The sequence below is a fragment of the Hirundo rustica genome, chromosome 26, assembly GCF_015227805.2.
Source record: "Hirundo rustica isolate bHirRus1 chromosome 26, bHirRus1.pri.v3, whole genome shotgun sequence".
NCBI lineage: Eukaryota > Metazoa > Chordata > Aves > Passeriformes > Hirundinidae > Hirundo > Hirundo rustica.
In genome coordinates, this window is record NC_053475.1 from 260,503 (window position 1) to 277,055 (window position 16,553).

At 56.3% G+C, this 16,553-nt stretch overlaps 1 protein-coding gene across 1 annotated transcript in view; it reads left to right on the forward strand.

The window, feature by feature from the left end:
* Window positions 1-1,257: 1,257 nt before the first annotated feature.
* Window positions 1,258-16,553, forward strand: part of COMP (cartilage oligomeric matrix protein) — a 15,417-nt gene continuing 121 nt past the window's right edge. Inside the window, exons 1-18 of the mRNA XM_040086477.2 lie at window positions 1,258-1,400; window positions 3,832-3,912; window positions 4,241-4,326; window positions 7,188-7,239; window positions 8,242-8,414; window positions 9,571-9,708; window positions 10,577-10,654; window positions 11,042-11,209; window positions 12,526-12,630; window positions 12,761-12,868; window positions 13,269-13,428; window positions 14,236-14,354; window positions 14,536-14,588; window positions 14,930-15,123; window positions 15,489-15,667; window positions 15,830-15,878; window positions 16,074-16,270; window positions 16,378-16,550. Coding sequence (XP_039942411.2) covers window positions 1,331-1,400; window positions 3,832-3,912; window positions 4,241-4,326; window positions 7,188-7,239; window positions 8,242-8,414; window positions 9,571-9,708; window positions 10,577-10,654; window positions 11,042-11,209; window positions 12,526-12,630; window positions 12,761-12,868; window positions 13,269-13,428; window positions 14,236-14,354; window positions 14,536-14,588; window positions 14,930-15,123; window positions 15,489-15,667; window positions 15,830-15,878; window positions 16,074-16,270; window positions 16,378-16,550 — 2,183 coding nt within the window. The 5' untranslated portion in view covers window positions 1,258-1,330. The remainder of the gene's footprint in view (window positions 1,401-3,831; window positions 3,913-4,240; window positions 4,327-7,187; window positions 7,240-8,241; window positions 8,415-9,570; window positions 9,709-10,576; window positions 10,655-11,041; window positions 11,210-12,525; window positions 12,631-12,760; window positions 12,869-13,268; window positions 13,429-14,235; window positions 14,355-14,535; window positions 14,589-14,929; window positions 15,124-15,488; window positions 15,668-15,829; window positions 15,879-16,073; window positions 16,271-16,377; window positions 16,551-16,553) is intronic.

A 16,553-nucleotide genomic window follows, 5' to 3' on the forward strand; every position in this document is an offset into this window, starting at 1 on the left:
CTTATCTTTAATAATAATAATAATAATGATAGGGGGTTGATTTATCCAGAAATGCTCAAAACCTGGGAAATTCCAAACTTTTAATCCCACAAGGATCAAATCCTTCAGTCCCTGGCTGGATGTGCCAGCAGAGCCACCCAAATGTCGCTGAGTACAAATTCCTTTATTTCCAGCGGGAATTGGCTGCCAAAAAAAAAAAAAGTGCAAAAATCCATCAATTCCAGCATTCCTGGGACACCAAACCGGGAATATTCAATTTATATTTATCGGTGCCCTCAGGGCCCGGTCTCCACAGGGACCCGGAGCTTGGGAGGTCTGAGGTAAAAGCAAGGACTCAAATCCCCTCTTTCTGTAAATATCCCAAATTCCTGCTGCTCCCACGTTTTAAAGACTGAGCTTCTGTTTCCTGGGGCTTTCCTGAGCCTCTCGCGGGGGATTTTGTGCTGAATTCCCAGGCCAGACTCTGGGAATGTGAGAGCAGGGATTTGTGTCCAGGCCTTTCCTGACGGGTTAAAACTCCCACCTGGAATTTTCCTTGGATTTGGGAGATTCTTGGAAGGTTTTCCAGCTTTTCCTCGGCTGCTCCGAGGGTGGATTTCTCAATCCTGTCTGGTTTTCGTGATGGGAAGTGCTGGATGGAGATAAAAATCTGCAAATTCCCTCATTTTCCCCTCAATTTTTACACTTCATCCTCCCTGCCGGAATAAAACCCCCCTTCCAAGGATGTGCCCAATCCCTCAGGAACAGGATTTGGGAATAAAATCATGATCCAGTGGAAATGGATCCAATTTCGTGGCGGTGAAATTTGCCTTCGGGGAGTTTAAAAGAGCGTTTTTCTGGGATTCCGGAGCGCTCCAGATGTCTCAGAGCAGCTTCAGAAAGAGAATCCGCCCGTGAATCATCGTCTGCCCCGCGTCCGTGAGGAAGAAATTAACCCCCTAAAAAAGAAAAAAAATAAAAGAAAAAAGGAGATAATTTTTAAAAAAGAGAATTCTGGAATTTTCTGCCCTGTTTTAGCACATACACACACCAAAAAAAAAAAAAAAAAAAAAAAAAGGGGGGGGAAAAAAAAAAAAAGAAAAAAAAAAAAAAGAAAGAAATTTCAGCTCCTCCGCTGATGAGTTTCTCATATTGTTTACTTTTGCAACGCTCTCCGTGGAGGAGCAGCCAGGAATGACGTCCAGCCCTGTCCCAGCATCCGAGGAGAGCTCCAGGGGAAGGAATTCGGTTCATAAATAGCAAAGCACGCATGGGGAGCAGCGGCAAAGCTGCAGGTCCACTGCTCCCTGCAGCAGCAGCTGCTGCTCCCACCCTGCCCCGAAATTCCGAGATGATTCCAGCCCTGCTTGTGTTCTTCCTCCTCTCCTGTCCCCTCTCCCTGTGTCAGCAGAGAAGGATAGGTAAGGGGGTTTAATTCTGGTTTAATTCAGATTTTATTCTGATTTAATGCTGATTTAACTCTGATTCAATTCTGATTTAATTCTGATTTAATGCTGATTTAACTCAGATTTTACTCTGATTCAATTCTGATTTAATGTGATTTAACTCTGATTTAATTCAGATTTAACAGTGATTTAACTCTGATTTAACTCTGATTTAACTCTGATTACATTCTGATTCAATTCTGATTTTTTGAGAGTTTTTTCAGGCTGCTCTGAAAATGCTGGGGGAGGAAGGGGATAAAGAGGGAGGATGTTTCAGCTGCAGCCTGAAAATGTTGAGGGAGGTTCTGTAGGAAAACCGTGTAAACGCTCCGTGGGGTTTTCTTTTTTCCCAGTTTTCCTCCCAATTTTTAAGATAAATATTTATTGCCGGGTTTTGGAAAGACCTTCCAGAGACGCTTTGCATTAATCTGAATTTTCCATCTGATGAAGCGAAAATAAAACCATAAAACCAAACCATCCCACAGAATGTCCCAGCACATCCTTGGATTTTCTGCTCCTGGAGCTCAGGGGCCTCTAGGAACAGACAAATTCCACTCCTCCAAACCCTGTTTTTAGGGAATTCTCAGCTCCAGGAGGATTTGTGGGAATCCAAATTATTCCCAATCCAAAATTTACTGGAGAAGTTACAAATATCCACCAATAGATATATATAGATATATATATATTTTTTATTATTATTATTATTATTTATTTTTTTTTGGTGGGGGGATGATCCACGAGGTTTCTGGGCTTGTTTGTCACGTGGAAATGAGGAATATTTTATTAAATCAAATCCGGGAAATTCCTCCTGTTCAGGGATTCAAATTCCAGCTGATTTCCCCCTTGGACACACAGAGGGTTTTTGTGGGATTTATTCCTGGGTTTCTCTTTGCTGTAGGTGAGGTTTCTCTTAGGGGACTGGCAAATCTCGGGGGAAAGAGAGAAATTGTGGGAAAAAAAACTAGAGAAATTAGAGGGGAAAAATGGAGAGATTAAAGGGAAAAAAGGAAATTACAGGGAAAATAGAGAAATTACAGGGAAAAAGTGAGACATTATAGGAAAATTGAGACATTATAGAGGTAAATTGAGAAATTATAGAAAAAAAACCCAGAGAAATGAGATTGTCCGTCCTCATGGCCAACTTGAATTGGAATCCCAAGGAATTTGACCTTGGGATTTTGGGAGAATCCCTGAAATAAACTCTGTGTCCAGTTACCTTTTCACTCCCAAATTATCCCTAAAAATCCCTTAATCCCAGAACATGAGCTCCATCCCTTCCCTGCCTTGGGCAGATCCCAAAGAGACCCTGCAAGCCCCAAATCCCGACGGGAGGGGAATTACCGGGATCCCCATTCCTGGTTTCCCCTGGAGCTGCTCCTGACCTTGCACCATTCCTGATTTCCTCTGGAGCTGCTCCTGACCCTCAGCATTCCTGATTTCCCCTGGAGCTGCTCCTGACCCTGCACCATTCCCGATTTCCCCTGGAGCTGCTCCTGACCCTGCACCATTCCTGATTTCCCCTGGAGCTGCTCCTGACCCTGCACCATTCCTGATTTCCCCTGGAGCTGCTCCTGACCCTGCACCATTCCTGATTTCCTCTGGAGCTGCTCCTGACCCTCAGCATTCCTGATTTCCCCTGGAGCTGCTCCTGACCCTGCACCATTCCCGATTTCCCCTGGAGCTGCTCCTGACCCTCAGCATTCCTGATTTCCCCTGGAGCTGCTCCTGACCCTGCACCATTCCCGATTTCCCCTGGAGCTGCTCCTGACCCTGCACCATTCCTGATTTCCCCTGGAGCTGCTCCTGACCCTGCACCATTCCCGATTTCCCCTGGAGCTGCTCCTGACCCTGCACCATTCCTGATTTCCCCTGGAGCTGCTCCTGACCCTCAGCATTCCTGATTTCCCCTGGAGCTGCTCCTGACCCTGCACCATTCCCGGTTTCCCCTGGAGCTGCTCCTGACCCTGCACCATTCCTGATTTCCCCTGGAGCTGCTCCTGACCCTGCACCATTCCCGATTTCCCCTGGAGCTGCTCCTGACCCTGCACCATTCCTGATTTCCCCTGGAGCTGCTCCTGACCCTCAGCATTCCTGATTTCCCCTGGAGCTGCTCCTGACCCTGCACCATTCCCGGTTTCCCCTGGAGCTGCTCCTGACCCTGCACCATTCCTGATTTCCCCTGGAGCTGCTCCTGACCCTGCACCATTCCTGATTTCCCCTGGAGCTGCTCCTGACCCTCAGCATTCCTGATTTCCCCTGGAGCTGCTCCTGACCCTGCACCATTCCCGATTTCCCCTGGAGCTGCTCCTGACCCTCAGCATTCCTGATTTCCCCTGGAGCTGCTCCTGACCCTCAGCATTCCTGATTCCCCCTGGATGAGCCCACCCGTGTCCTTTGCATCCCAAAGATCCCAGCCGGCCCCTCCACAGTGCCGCCACCCGCAAAGATGCCGCCTTCAGCAGGAATCCAGGGAATGCCTTGGGAACAGGTGAGAGGAGGCAGCAGCTGCCGGGGCCCTTTTCCACACTTGGGAGCGCCTCAGGCACGGGGCACGGAGCTTTTCCCAGCCCGGAGTCCGGGATTTGCTGCTTTTGGCTCCAAATCCCATCCCAAGTGTGAAGTTCAGGGATTGTGCCAGAGGAGATCCCGCTGTGCCAGCCCGGAGCTGCTCCCTGCACAGCAAATCCCCAAATTCCAGCCCAAACCTCCTCGGGGTGGAGGCTGAACCCTGAATACTCAGCTGTTCGATCGGTTGGATTATAAACCTGGGATCCTCTGGGATTTTCCCAACAATTTTGGCTTTTTTTTGTTTTTAGGGGGAGAAGTCGGGCCGGAAATGCTGCAAGAAATGAGGGAAACCAACCGGGTGCTGCTGGAAGTTCGGGATTTGTTGAAGCAGCAGGTGGGTAAAAAATTCCTGATTTCCTGAGGTCTGGGAATTCCCTGCTCACTCTGGAACTGGGGAGCTGATTCCTGATTTCCTGAGGTCTGGGAATTCTCTGCTTTCCGTGAGGAGTGATCAGCAGATTATTGCTACAAAAACAGAATCCAGAGGCAGTTTGTAATGGGGAGATAAAGTTGGGAAAAACCCTCAAGTTGGGAAAAGCTTCAAGGTGAGAAAACCCCTTCAAGTTGTGAAAAAATTCCAGCAGAAAAAGCCTCAAATTGGGAAAAACTTCAAGGGGAAAACCAATCCCTTCAAACTGAAAAAAACCGAGGTGGGAAAAACCCCTTCAAGTCGTGGAAAATCTCATCCTGGGGGACTCAAGTTGAAAACTTGGAGTTGGAATCACTGGAAGTCCCTTTGAATTTCCAAATTCTCCAGCAACCATGGAGAGTGAACCCTGAACACGGGGATGTGGCAGGATGGGTTTACCTGGGAAAACAAAGTCACTTTTTCCCGGGTTTTGTGGGCTCAGGAGATCAGAGAGGCCCAGTTTGGGAGCTGGAGGAGCCCTTGCAGCCCTTCCTTGTGGTCCTGGGGAGGGAGGTCCCATGGAGCTCGGTATTCCCTCTTCCCCGGTGTTATTTTAATCCTAAAAGCCCTCCTGGCTCCAGCAGGTTTTGTTGTGGGGGAATTTGGAATTCCTTGGGTGCTCTTTCCTTGTTTTACCCAGGATTTTCACCAGAGGTTTGCCCTCCTCTCTCTGAGGGCACAGAAGGGTTCCAGTGGGAGCTGAGGGATTCCAGAGGCAGGGAGCTGGGATCCTGCAAAAACATCAAAAACATCGGAGCTGCTCTCACATTCCAGGCCCTGCATAAAAACCCAGTGTTTTTTGGGAATCGGGGCAGCCAGGGCTCCTGGCAGCCTCCAGCAGCCATTCCAGTGCTCCCTTCCAGCAGATTTTCCTGTTTGTTCCTTCCCCTCTTGCTTATTTTATTTTATTTTATTTTAATTCATTTCCTATTTTATTTCTTTACTCCATGTTTTTCTCAGCAACAGCACCTCAGTGAATCCCAAGGGATGAAATCCCCAGCTCCCTCATTTTTCCATGCCCTCAAGCAGAGTTTCCTCCTCTGTGAGAGATCAACTGTGGGAACTGCCCAGGGATTGAATCCCAAGGGATGAAACCCCTGAGTGACAGGGAATGAATCCCAAGGGATGAAACCCCTGAGTGACAGGGAATGAATCCCAAGGGATGAAACCCCTGAGTGACAGGGAATGAATCCCAAGGGATGAAATCCCCTGAGTGACAGGGAATGAATCCCAAGGGATGAAACCCCTGAGTGACAGGGAATGAATCCCAAGGGATGAATCCCCCCAGCTCTCAGGGAATGAATCCCAAGGGATGTGTCCCCAGCTCCCAGGAATCCCCAGATTTTGGGGCAGGAGTTCCTGGGTGGGAGCTGAGCAGACCCAGCCACGATATTTTGCCGGCACAGGGAATCCCGGGATCCAAATCCCAGCCCTGTTCTCCCTGCCTGGGAATTCCGGGATCCAAATCCCGGCCCTGTTCTCCCTGCCCCGGGAATCCCGGGATCCAAATCCCAGCCCTGTTCTCCCTGCCCCGGGAATCCCGGGATCCAAATCCCGGCCCTGTTCTCCCTGCCCGGGAATCCCGGGATCCAAATCCCGGCCCTGTTCTCCCTGCCCCAGGAATCCCGGGATCCAAATCCCGGTCCTGTTCTCCATGCCCCGGGAATCCCGGGATCCAAATCCCAGCCCTGTTCTCCCTGCCTGGGAATCCTGGGATCCAAATCCCAGCCCTGTTCTCCCTGCCCCGGGAATCCCGGGATCCAAATCCCGGCCCTGTTCTCCCTGCCCTGGGAATCCCGGGATCCAAATCCCGGCCCTGTTCTCCCTGCCCTGGGAATCCCGGGATCCAAATCCCAGCCCTCTTCTCCATGCCTGGGAATCCCAGGATCCAAATCCCAGCCCTGTTCTCCCTGTCCCGGGAATCCCAGGATCCAAATCCCGGCCCTGTTCTCCCTGCCTGGGAATCCCGGGATCCAAATCCCAGCCCTGTTCTCCCTGCCTGGGAATCCCGGGATCCAAATCCCGGTCCTGTTCTCCCTGTCCCGAGAATCCTGGGATCCAAATCCCGGTCCTGTTCTCCCTGTCCCGGGAATCCTGGGATCCAAATCCCGGCCCTGTTCTCCCTGTCCCGAGAATCCCGGGATCCAAATCCCAGCCCTGTTCTCCCTGCCCTGGGAATCCCGGGATCCAAATCCCGGCCCTGTTCTCCCTGCCCTGGGAATCCCGGGATCCAAATCCCAGCCCTCTTCTCCATGCCTGGGAATCCCAGGATCCAAATCCCAGCCCTGTTCTCCCTGCCTGGGAATCCCGGGATCCAAATCCCAGCCCTGTTCTCCCTGCCCCGGGAATCCCGGGATCCAAATCCCGGTCCTGTTCTCCCTGTCCCGAGAATCCTGGGATCCAAATCCCGGTCCTGTTCTCCCTGTCCCGGGAATCCTGGGATCCAAATCCCGGTCCTGTTCTCCCTGTCCCGGGAATCCCGGGATCCAAATCCCGGCCCTGTTCTCCCTGCCTGGGAATCCCGGGATCCAAATCCCAGCCCTGTTCTCCATGCCTGGGAATCCTGGGATCCAAATCCCAGCCCTGTTCTCCATGCCTGGGAATCCCAGGATCCAAATCCCAGCCCTGTTCTCCCTGCCTGGGAATCCCGGGATCCAAATCCCGGCCCTGTTCTCCCTGCTCTGGAATCCCGGGATCCAAATCCCGGCCCTGTTCTCCCTGTCCCGAGAATCCCGGGATCCAAATCCCGGCCCGGCTCAGCCTGGCTCCCTCTGCTTCCCTCGCAGATCAAGGAGATCACATTCCTGAAGAACACGGTGATGGAGTGCGACGCCTGCGGTGAGTGCCAGGGCTGTGCCCTCTGCTCCTCTGCCCCTCCTGGTGCCAGCAGGGAGGGAAATTCCAGCTGTGCCCAAAGGGATCCGTTGGATCGCAGTTATTCCGGGTTGTTCCCAATTTTGGGGGATATTTTTTCAGCCCCCTGCACCCAGGGGTTGATGCCAGGGCTGTTCTCATGGCTCAGGGGAGCTGGGGAGCTTCCAAAAGCTTCTCTGTCCTTCCAGAGGAATTCCCAAATCCTGGAATGGGTTGGGTTGGAGGGACCTTAAATTCATCCAGTGCCACCCCTGCCACGGGCAGGGACACTCCATGACCCCAGGGACCCAGGGGCAGCCACAGCTGCTCTGGGAATTCCATCCCAGCCCCTCCCAGGCAGGAATTCCTTCCCAATATCCCGTTAAACCGGGTGGGATCAGCCCAGGGCTGGGGGGATCTGTGCTCGGAGCCCCTCACGCCCCAAACCCTTCTCCCCGGGGCTCCTCTCCATCCCTTCACCCCCAGCCTTTGCTTCTGCCCCTCTGCCAGGGGCTGGGCTGGGGGGGAAGGGACACCCCAGGTTGTCCTGGTGGCTTTGGGACATCCTGCGGTGGCTCTGGGACACCCCAGAGCTGAGCTGGTGGCTCTGGGACACCCCGTGGTGGCTTTGGGACATCCCGTGGTGGCCTTGGGACACCCCAGGTTGTTCTGGTGGCTCTGGGACACCCCGCGGTGGCTCTGGGACACCCCAGAGCTGAGCTGGTGGCTCTGGGACACCCCGTGGTGGCTCTGGGACACCCTAGAGCTGAGCTGGTGGCTCTAGGACACCCCGCGGTGGCTCTGGGACACCCCAGGTTGTCCTGGGACACCCCAGAGCTGAGCTAGCGGCTCTAGGACACCCCGCGGCGGCTGTGGGACACCCCGGGTTGTTCTGGTGGCTTTGGGACACCCCAGGTTGCTCTGGTGGCTCTGGGTCACCCCGCGGTGGCTGCGGGGCGCTGTCCTCACGCCGCCGCGGTCCCGCAGGGATGCGGCCGGAGGTGACAGGTCCCGTCATCACCATGACCCAGTTCGGCCGCTGCGTGCCCAACCCCTGCTTCCCGGGCGTGCCGTGCACCGAGAGCGCCGGCGGCTTCCGCTGCGGGCCCTGCCCCGCCGGCTACTCCGGGAACGGCACCCACTGCACCGACATCAACGAGGTACCGGCGCCGCGCACTCCCCGCCACCTCGCAGCGGCCCCGGGAGCCGCCGCCGGGCCCCGCGGCAGCGGGAATTCCCTGCCCGAGCCGCCCCCGGGAAGGGTTCGGGACCCGGCCGGGCGGGATTTCTCCCGGAGAAAGAAATGCTGAGGTCTGTGCCGCACAGGGAGGGGAGTTTGGAGCGCCACGGCCGCCTCCTTCGCTGAGGAGCTGTTGGAGATAAGATTTATTAGGTGTGGAATGGGATCGAGCATTCCCAAATAATCCTTGAAACAGCAAGTCTTAGCCACGGGCTTTGTTTCTGCCCCTAAATCAATCCTTGCTGGGCAGAGACCGTGTATTTCTTTTAGGAAATTTTTATTATTGTTATTTATTTATTTTTAGGGAGTGTGGCATTCCACCAGTTTTAAGCTCTGTGTGTGTGCAGAGCTCTGCTCATCCATGGATTTTTTTGTAGGGCTCCTGAGTTCTGTGCTTCCCAAGCCATGTTCCCAAAGCTTGATTATCCCACTCCAGCAGAGCCTGGATTGCATTTCAATTTAAAAACCTGCTGGAGGCTTCCATGGGAGATTCTGGGGTTGTCAATCCAAAATACGGGATCTGCTGTATTCCTGTGATGCATCTGCCAGCACAGAGCATAAAAACCCAGGGAAAATAATGAAGTGTTGGAGGAAGCGAAGCATTCGGAGCAATTTTGGGAAGACAGGGGTGTTGTGTTCCAAGGCCGGGGTGAGGAATTGTGCAGTTCCCTGGGCTCTGGGGATTCCAGAGTGAGGAATTGTGCAGTTCCCTGGGCTCTGGGGATTCCAGGAAGGAATTGTGCAGTTCCCTGGGCTCTGGGGATTCCAGAGTGAGGAATTGTGCAGTTCCCTGGGCTCTGGGGATTCCAGAGTGAGGAATTGTGCAGTTCCCTGGGCTCTGGGGATTCCAGGAAGGAAAAGCTGAGGCAAGGGCAGCTCCCTGCCCGGGCTCTGGTGCCGCCTGAGGAGAACCAGAGCTGGAATCGGTGCCTTTGTTTTATTGCAAAGCTGGGGAACCCCTCGAGGAACTCCTGCCCCGTTTTCTCTTCCTTAAAAACAACAAATCCGAGAGCTGGAGGTGCCCCGGGGCTGGAGCTGCCCCTGGCACAGCCCTGGGCACCTCTCTCTTGTTTCAGTGCAATGCCAACCCCTGCTTCCCCAAAGTCCAGTGCATCAACACCAACCCCGGCTTCCGCTGCGACCCCTGCCCGCCCGGCTTCACCGGGCAGCTGCTGGAAGGGGTGGGAATGGCCTTTGCCAGGGCAAACAAACAGGTGAGGGCCTGGAATGTTCTGTGTCCCTCCCTCCCCGGCTGGGAATTCCCTCCCCTCTGCAGCCGGGGCTCCAAGGTCTGCGAGGAAACGGGAGGGAAAGGCGAGGTGGCGATTCCCAAAGGTTGGGAGGGATTCCTCATTGCGAGGGTGGGAGAAGGCTGGGAGGGAATTCCCGTCCCTGGAAGTGTCCCAGGCCAGCTTGGAGCTCTGACCCAAACCGTTTGGGGATTCCATGATTCCGTGATTCCATGGGAATGCAGGGAGAGGAGAGTGCCCAGGAGGTCCTGGCACCTGAGCCCCAGAGCCACCTCACCTGTGCCAAACTGGGGCTGGAGAGAACATCCCGACACCTCCGGGGCTGTGGAGCCATCCCGGGGATGGGAATGGGAGTGGGAATGGGATTGGGAATGGGAATGGGGTTGGGAACGGGAATCCTTCCTGCTGGGACTGGAGTTCACTGAGCTGCTGCCAACCCCTCCCGGCTTCACTGACAGCTCCAGCCAGATTGAAAATCCCTACAGCCTGGGCTGATTGGGGTTTTTAGGGATTAACTGTCCCACACGTGGCTCTGGGAATTTGGGGCTGGTTGTGGGATGCAGCCATTGAGCTTCCAAATCCATGGAGCCCCTTCCACAGCGAGGATATTCCAGCAGCTCAGCTCAGAGCTCGGCTCTGTTCCCAGGCTGGAATCTCTGCTGACCCTGGAGAGGGTCTGGGATCCTGCTGGGATCTGCCTCAAGCTGCCAGCAGGAAAATTCACTAGTCCTGGGCTGGTGAGCTGTGCCAGGGCTCTGCTTCTGCGCCTGGCCCCGCCCGGATCCCGGGATTTGGGGTGGAGGCGAGGACGTGTCCTGTTCTCCCTGGGCAGGTGTGCACCGACATCAACGAGTGTGAGACCGGGGCTGCCAGGAATTGTGTCCCGAACTCCATCTGCATCAACACCCGGGTAAATCCGCAGGGATGTGGAGAGGACCCAAGGGCCGGAGCCAGGCTGGGAGAGCTGGGGGTGCTCACCTGGGGAGGAGCAGGATCCAGGGAGAGCTCCGAGCCCTTCCAGGGCACAAAGGGGCTCCAGGAGAGCTGGAGAGGGACTGGGGACAAGGGCTGGAGGGACAGGACACAGGGAATGGCTCCCACTGCCCAGGGCAGGGCTGGATGGGAGATTGGGAAGGAATTCCTGGCTGGGCTGGAATTCCCAGAGCAGCTCTGGCTGCCCCTGGCTCCCCGGCAGTGTCCCGGGCCAGACCCTGGGATGGTGGGAGGTGTCCCGAGGAGCGGCTGCAGCGGAGCTTTGCCGGGATTTGCGTTCGAGTTGCTCCCGTATTCCCCGCAGGGATCCTACAAATGCGGGGCCTGCAAGCCGGGCTTCGTGGGGGATCAGATCAGCGGCTGCCGGAGCCAGGCGGCGCCGGGGACGCGGCGCTGCCCCAACGGCGAGATCAGCCCGTGCCACGAGAAAGCCGAGTGCATCGTGGAGAGGGACGGCTCCTTGTCCTGCCAGGTGCGGGGACACGGCGGCCACCGGCGATGGGCCACACTGGGCTCTGCTTCCACCCCATCGAGACTGGGGTCTGGTTCCACCCTATGGAGATTGGGGTCTGGTTCCACCCTATGGAGATTGGGGTCTGGTTCCTCCCTATGGAGATTGGGGTTTGGTTCCACCCTATGGAGATTGGGGTCTGGTTCCACCCTGTGGAGATTGGGGTCTGGTTCCACCCTATGGAGATGGGGGTTTGGTTCCACCCTATGGACATTGGGGTCTGGTTCCACCCTATGGAGATTGGGGTCTGGTTCCACCCTGTGGAGATTGGGGTCTGGTTCCACCCTATGGAGATGGGGGTTTGGTTCCACCCTATGGACATTGGAGTCTGGTTCCACCCTATGGAGATTGGGGTCTGGTTCCACCCTGTGGAGATTGGGGTCTGGTTCCACCCTGTGGAGATTGGGGTCTGGTTCCACCCTATGGAGATTGGGGTCTGGTTCCACCCTGTGGAGATTGGGGTCTGCTTCCTCCCTATGGAGATTGGGGTCTGGTTCCACCCTATGGAGATTGGGGTCTGGTTCCTCCCCATCGACACTGGGGTCTGGTTCCTCCCTATGGAGATTGGGGTCTGCTTCCACCCCATTGACATTGGGGTCTGCTTCCACCTTATGGAGATTGGGGTCTGGTTCCACCCCATCGACACTGGGGTCTGGTCCCTCCCCGTCGAGATTGGGGTCTGGTCCCTCCCTCCTGCTCCGACCCCCGCCCGGGGTTTGGGTCTTCCCTCCTGCTCCGACCCCCGCCCGGGGTTTGGGTCTGGGTCTGGGTCTGGGTCTGGTCCAACCCCCCAGCAGCTTGGGGTCTGCTCTGGTTCCCCCAGGACCGGGCTCTGGTGTGATCCCAGACTCGCAGGGATTTGGGGTCGCGCTGCTCGCTGCTCCTGTCCCGGGTCTGCCACTGCCCTCTCCTGGAGAGCGCCCGTCCCGGTCCGGCCCTGCTCGTCCCTGGCCCCCGGCTCCTCCCCGGGCTGCTCCCGCTTCTGGCCGGGTTCGGGGTTCCCTGAAGCGCTGCGGATCTGTCGGGCACGGAATTCCCGGGAGCTGAGCAGGGAGAATCCATCAGCAGCTCAGATCCAGCTCCCGCTGCTGCCTCTTCACGGTGCCAGCGGCAAACCGAGGGTCTGAGCTGCTGGGATTCCAGGAGCGTTTCGCCCGCGCGTTGTAACTCCCCTGGAGGGTTTCACATCCCTGGATCTGCAGCGTTTCTCTTGTCAATCCCTGGATTCGGGGGGCTGTGTCCCTGACTGTGTGTCCCTGACTGTGTGTCCCTCGCAGTGCCTCGTGGGGTGGGCAGGGAACGGGTACGTGTGCGGGAAGGACACGGACATCGACGGAGTCCCCGACGAGAAACAGCGCTGCTCCGACAAGAAATGCCGCAAGGTGAGGGCGCGTTCCCCTGGAAATCCGGGAATTTCATCCCAGGGTCACTCCGGGACGGGCCTCGGGTGCTGCCGAGACCACCCGGGCTCGGGCTGAGCGCGGTTCCAGTTCCCTGTGTCTCTCCTGGCAGGACAACTGCGTGACTGTCCCCAACTCCGGCCAGGAGGACGCGGACAGGGACGGGATCGGGGACGCCTGCGACGATGACGCCGACGGGGACGGGATCCCGAACGCCGAGGTTTGGGCTCTGCTGCCCTTCGCAGGGCTCCTGCAAGGCAGCAGCACCGCGGGGGAATTCAGGGGTTCCAGTCTGAATTCTGAGTTCAAGTGTGGATTCAGAGATCTCAGTGGGAATTCAGGAGTCCCAGTTTGAATTCAGGGCTCCCAGTGTAAATTCAGGGCTCCCAGTGGGAATTCAGGGCTCCCAGTTTGAATTCAGGGCTCCCAGTTTGAATTCAGGGCTCCCAGCGTGGTCCCTCCGGCTGCTCCAAGGATCTCAAACCAGGCAGGGAAAGCTCCGGAGGCCGAGGGGAGCCCAGGAGGGCTGGGGCCTGTCCTTGGGGAGCCTGGGGTGAGCCTGGGGACACCCCAAGGCGGTGCTGCCGTCCCAGCCCTGTCCCCCGTCCCCGTCCCTGCAGGACAACTGCGTGTACACGAGGAACACGGACCAGCGCAACGCCGACAAGGACAACTTCGGGGACGCGTGTGACAACTGCCGGCAGGTGAAGAACAACGACCAGAGGGACATCGACGGCGACGGCAAGGGCGACGAGTGTGACGACGACATGGACGGGGACGGTGAGATCCGGCCGGGGGCAGGCCCAGCTCAGGGCCTGGGGGGTCCCCGTGTCCCCGAGCCCTGCGGGGTTCAGCCTCTCACAGGGTGCTGCTCACAACTTTATTTATCATTATTTGGGGTTCAGCCTCTCACAGGGTGCTGCTCACAACTTTATTTATCATTATTTGGGGTTCAGCCTCTCACAGGGTGCTGCTCACAACTTTATTTATAATTTAGGGTTCAATCTCTCACAGGGTGCTGCTCACAACTTTATTTATCATTATTTGGGGTTCAGCCTCTCCCAGGGTGCTGCTCACAACTTTATTTATCATTATTTGGGGTTCAGCCTCTCACAGGGTGCTGCTCACAACTTTATTTATCATTATTTGGGGTTCAGCCTCTCCCAGGGTGCTGCTCACAACTTTATTTATCATTATTTGGGGTTCAGCCTCTCCCGGGGTGCTGCTCACAACTTTATTTATAATTTAGGGTTCAATCTCTCACAGGGTGCTGCTCATTTATTTATAATTATATTTATATTTATAACCTTCATTTATTATAATTTTTGGCCTCCACAATCACAGCCAGCCTCATCCTGACTTCCTCGTGCTGCGTTTTAAGGGAGAAATTTGGGAATATCCAAGCAGCTCCCGGCTGGAGTCCCCTGGGCTGGACACAAACCTGGCTGGCTTTGGAAACTGAGCTGATCACAGCTCCCAGCAGCCAGGAACCCCAACAAACACCACCCCCAAATCCTGGATTTGGGATGCTCTATCCGTGGATTCACCCCCCAGATTCTTGTGGATCCACTCTCCCCTGTTTTCCAGGGATCAAAAACCCCATGGACAACTGCAGGAGAGTGCCCAACCCTGACCAGAGGGACGGGGACGGGGACGGCGTTGGGGACGCCTGTGACAGCTGCCCCACCCTCAGCAACCCCGACCAGGTACTGATCCCTGTTCCTGCCTCCCCAGCAATGCCCGGCTCACTGCCACCCCCAAATCCCGGGAATTCCTCAGAATCCCCCCAAAAATCCCACAGAAACTCCCCTGCTCTTGGCAGCTCTCTGTTCTCTTCTTGCCTTTTCCTCTGGAAAATTTAAATTATTCTTCCTTTATCTTTTCTAGAAAGACACCGACCACGATCTGGTGGGAGATGTCTGTGACACCAACCAGGACAGGTGAGCTGCAGGAGTCCAAAATTCCGTTTATTTGCACGAAACCCTGGGGGTGAAGGGACCAAAGGGCCGTGACAACCTGGCTTGGTCTCGTCCTATAAAAAATGGAGGTTTAGAGGTGGAATTTTCTTCAGACTTCACAAAAATTGACCGCTGGAAGTGGGGCCCAACCCCAGAGCTGTCCACACGTTCCAGCAGGAACGTTCCTGGTGTGACAAAAACACCTTTAGGGCTAAACCCCTGAATCCTGCTGCTCCAGCTGCGCATCCCAGCCCCAGGGAGCCTCCTGTGGTAACGTGTCCTTGTCCCTGTCCCTGTCCCTGTCCCCGTCCCTTCTCCCCCAGCGATGGCGACGGGCACCAGGATTCCCGGGATAACTGCCCCACAGTGCCCAACAGCTCCCAGGTGGACACGGACAACGACGGGCTGGGGGACGAGTGTGACGAGGACGACGACGACGACGGCATCCCCGACTTCAGACCCCCCGGCCCCGACAACTGCAGGCTGGTGCCCAACCCCGGCCAGGAGGACTCTGATGGTGAGGGGCACATCCCTGGGGGATCCTGGGGGGGCTCCCAGCCCTGGAATCCAAAGGAATTCAGGTTTTCTAGGGACTGACTCCAGCCAGGGCTGTGGCGCCTGGAGTGCCACAGTGCCAACACTGGGGTCAGGTTTGGGGTCAGGTTTGGGGTCGGGTTTGGGATCGGGTTTGGGATCACGTTTGGGGCCAGGTTCTCTCTCCCAGAAGTGCCTGGGGTTCCGGGGGTTTCTCCTCCAGCAGAAGCCTCCAGGTTTCCCTGCAGCTCCTTGAGCTGTCCCAGTCCCTCGGTGCCCGAGGCTGAGCAGACCCAGGGCAGGAGCTGCTGCTCCAGGCTCCTTCCTCCTCCTCCTCCTCGTGCCCAGGGGACGGCGTGGGGAACGTGTGCGAGGACGACTTCGACAGGGACATGGTGATCGACAGGATCGACGTCTGCCCCGAGAACGCTGAGGTGACGCTCACCGACTTCAGGGCCTTCCAGACCGTGGTGCTGGACCCTGAGGGGGATGCCCAGATCGACCCCAACTGGATCGTCCTCAACCAGGTGGGGAGAGCTCCAGCTGGGAACAGTCCTGGAGGGTTTTCCCTGAAAAAAACCTCTGCGGTTCTGCAGTGCCCAAATCCCGGAGTCGCAGCCCTGGAGCAGCACAGGAGGGAATTTTTGTGTCTGGAATTGCACTAAAGAGTCACAATTCCTCTTTCCCAGGGCATGGAGATCGTCCAGACCATGAACAGTGATCCTGGCCTGGCTGTAGGTGAGGAATTTCCCCTCGGGACATTTCCCAAATCACCACTCTCTGCAGCTTTCATCAGCCACTGCTCTGACTCCATCCACTGCTTCCTGTAGTGCACAGAGTCCCAATTCCCCTTGGCAAAATCCTCCTCCCCAGCTGAACCCCGGCTCTGTTTTGCCCTGGAGTGCAGAGCCCCCGTTCTGCTGCCCCCGACAGGGTACACGGCCTTTAACGGGGTGGACTTCGAGGGCACCTTCCACGTCAACACGGCCACGGACGACGACTACGCCGGCTTCATCTTCGGCTACCAGGACAGCTCCAGCTTCTACGTGGTGATGTGGAAGCAGATGGAGCAGACGTACTGGCAGGCAAACCCCTTCCGGGCCGTGGCGGAGCCTGGCATCCAGCTGAAGGTGAAGGGGCCCTGCCCAGGGAATCCCTTGGTGCATTTCTGCCCTGGGATGAAGCGGCTGCGTTGAATCCTTCCTGCACGCATTGACCGGGCTCTCCCCTGTCCCAGGCAGTGAAATCCAAAACGGGCCCCGGGGAGTACCTGAGGAATTCCCTCTGGCACACGGGAGACACCACGGACCAGGTGAAGCTGCTCTGGAAAGATCCCCGGAATTCCGGCTGGAAGGACAAGACCTCGTACCGCTGGTTCCTGCAGCACCGGCCCCAGGTCGGCTACATCAGGTG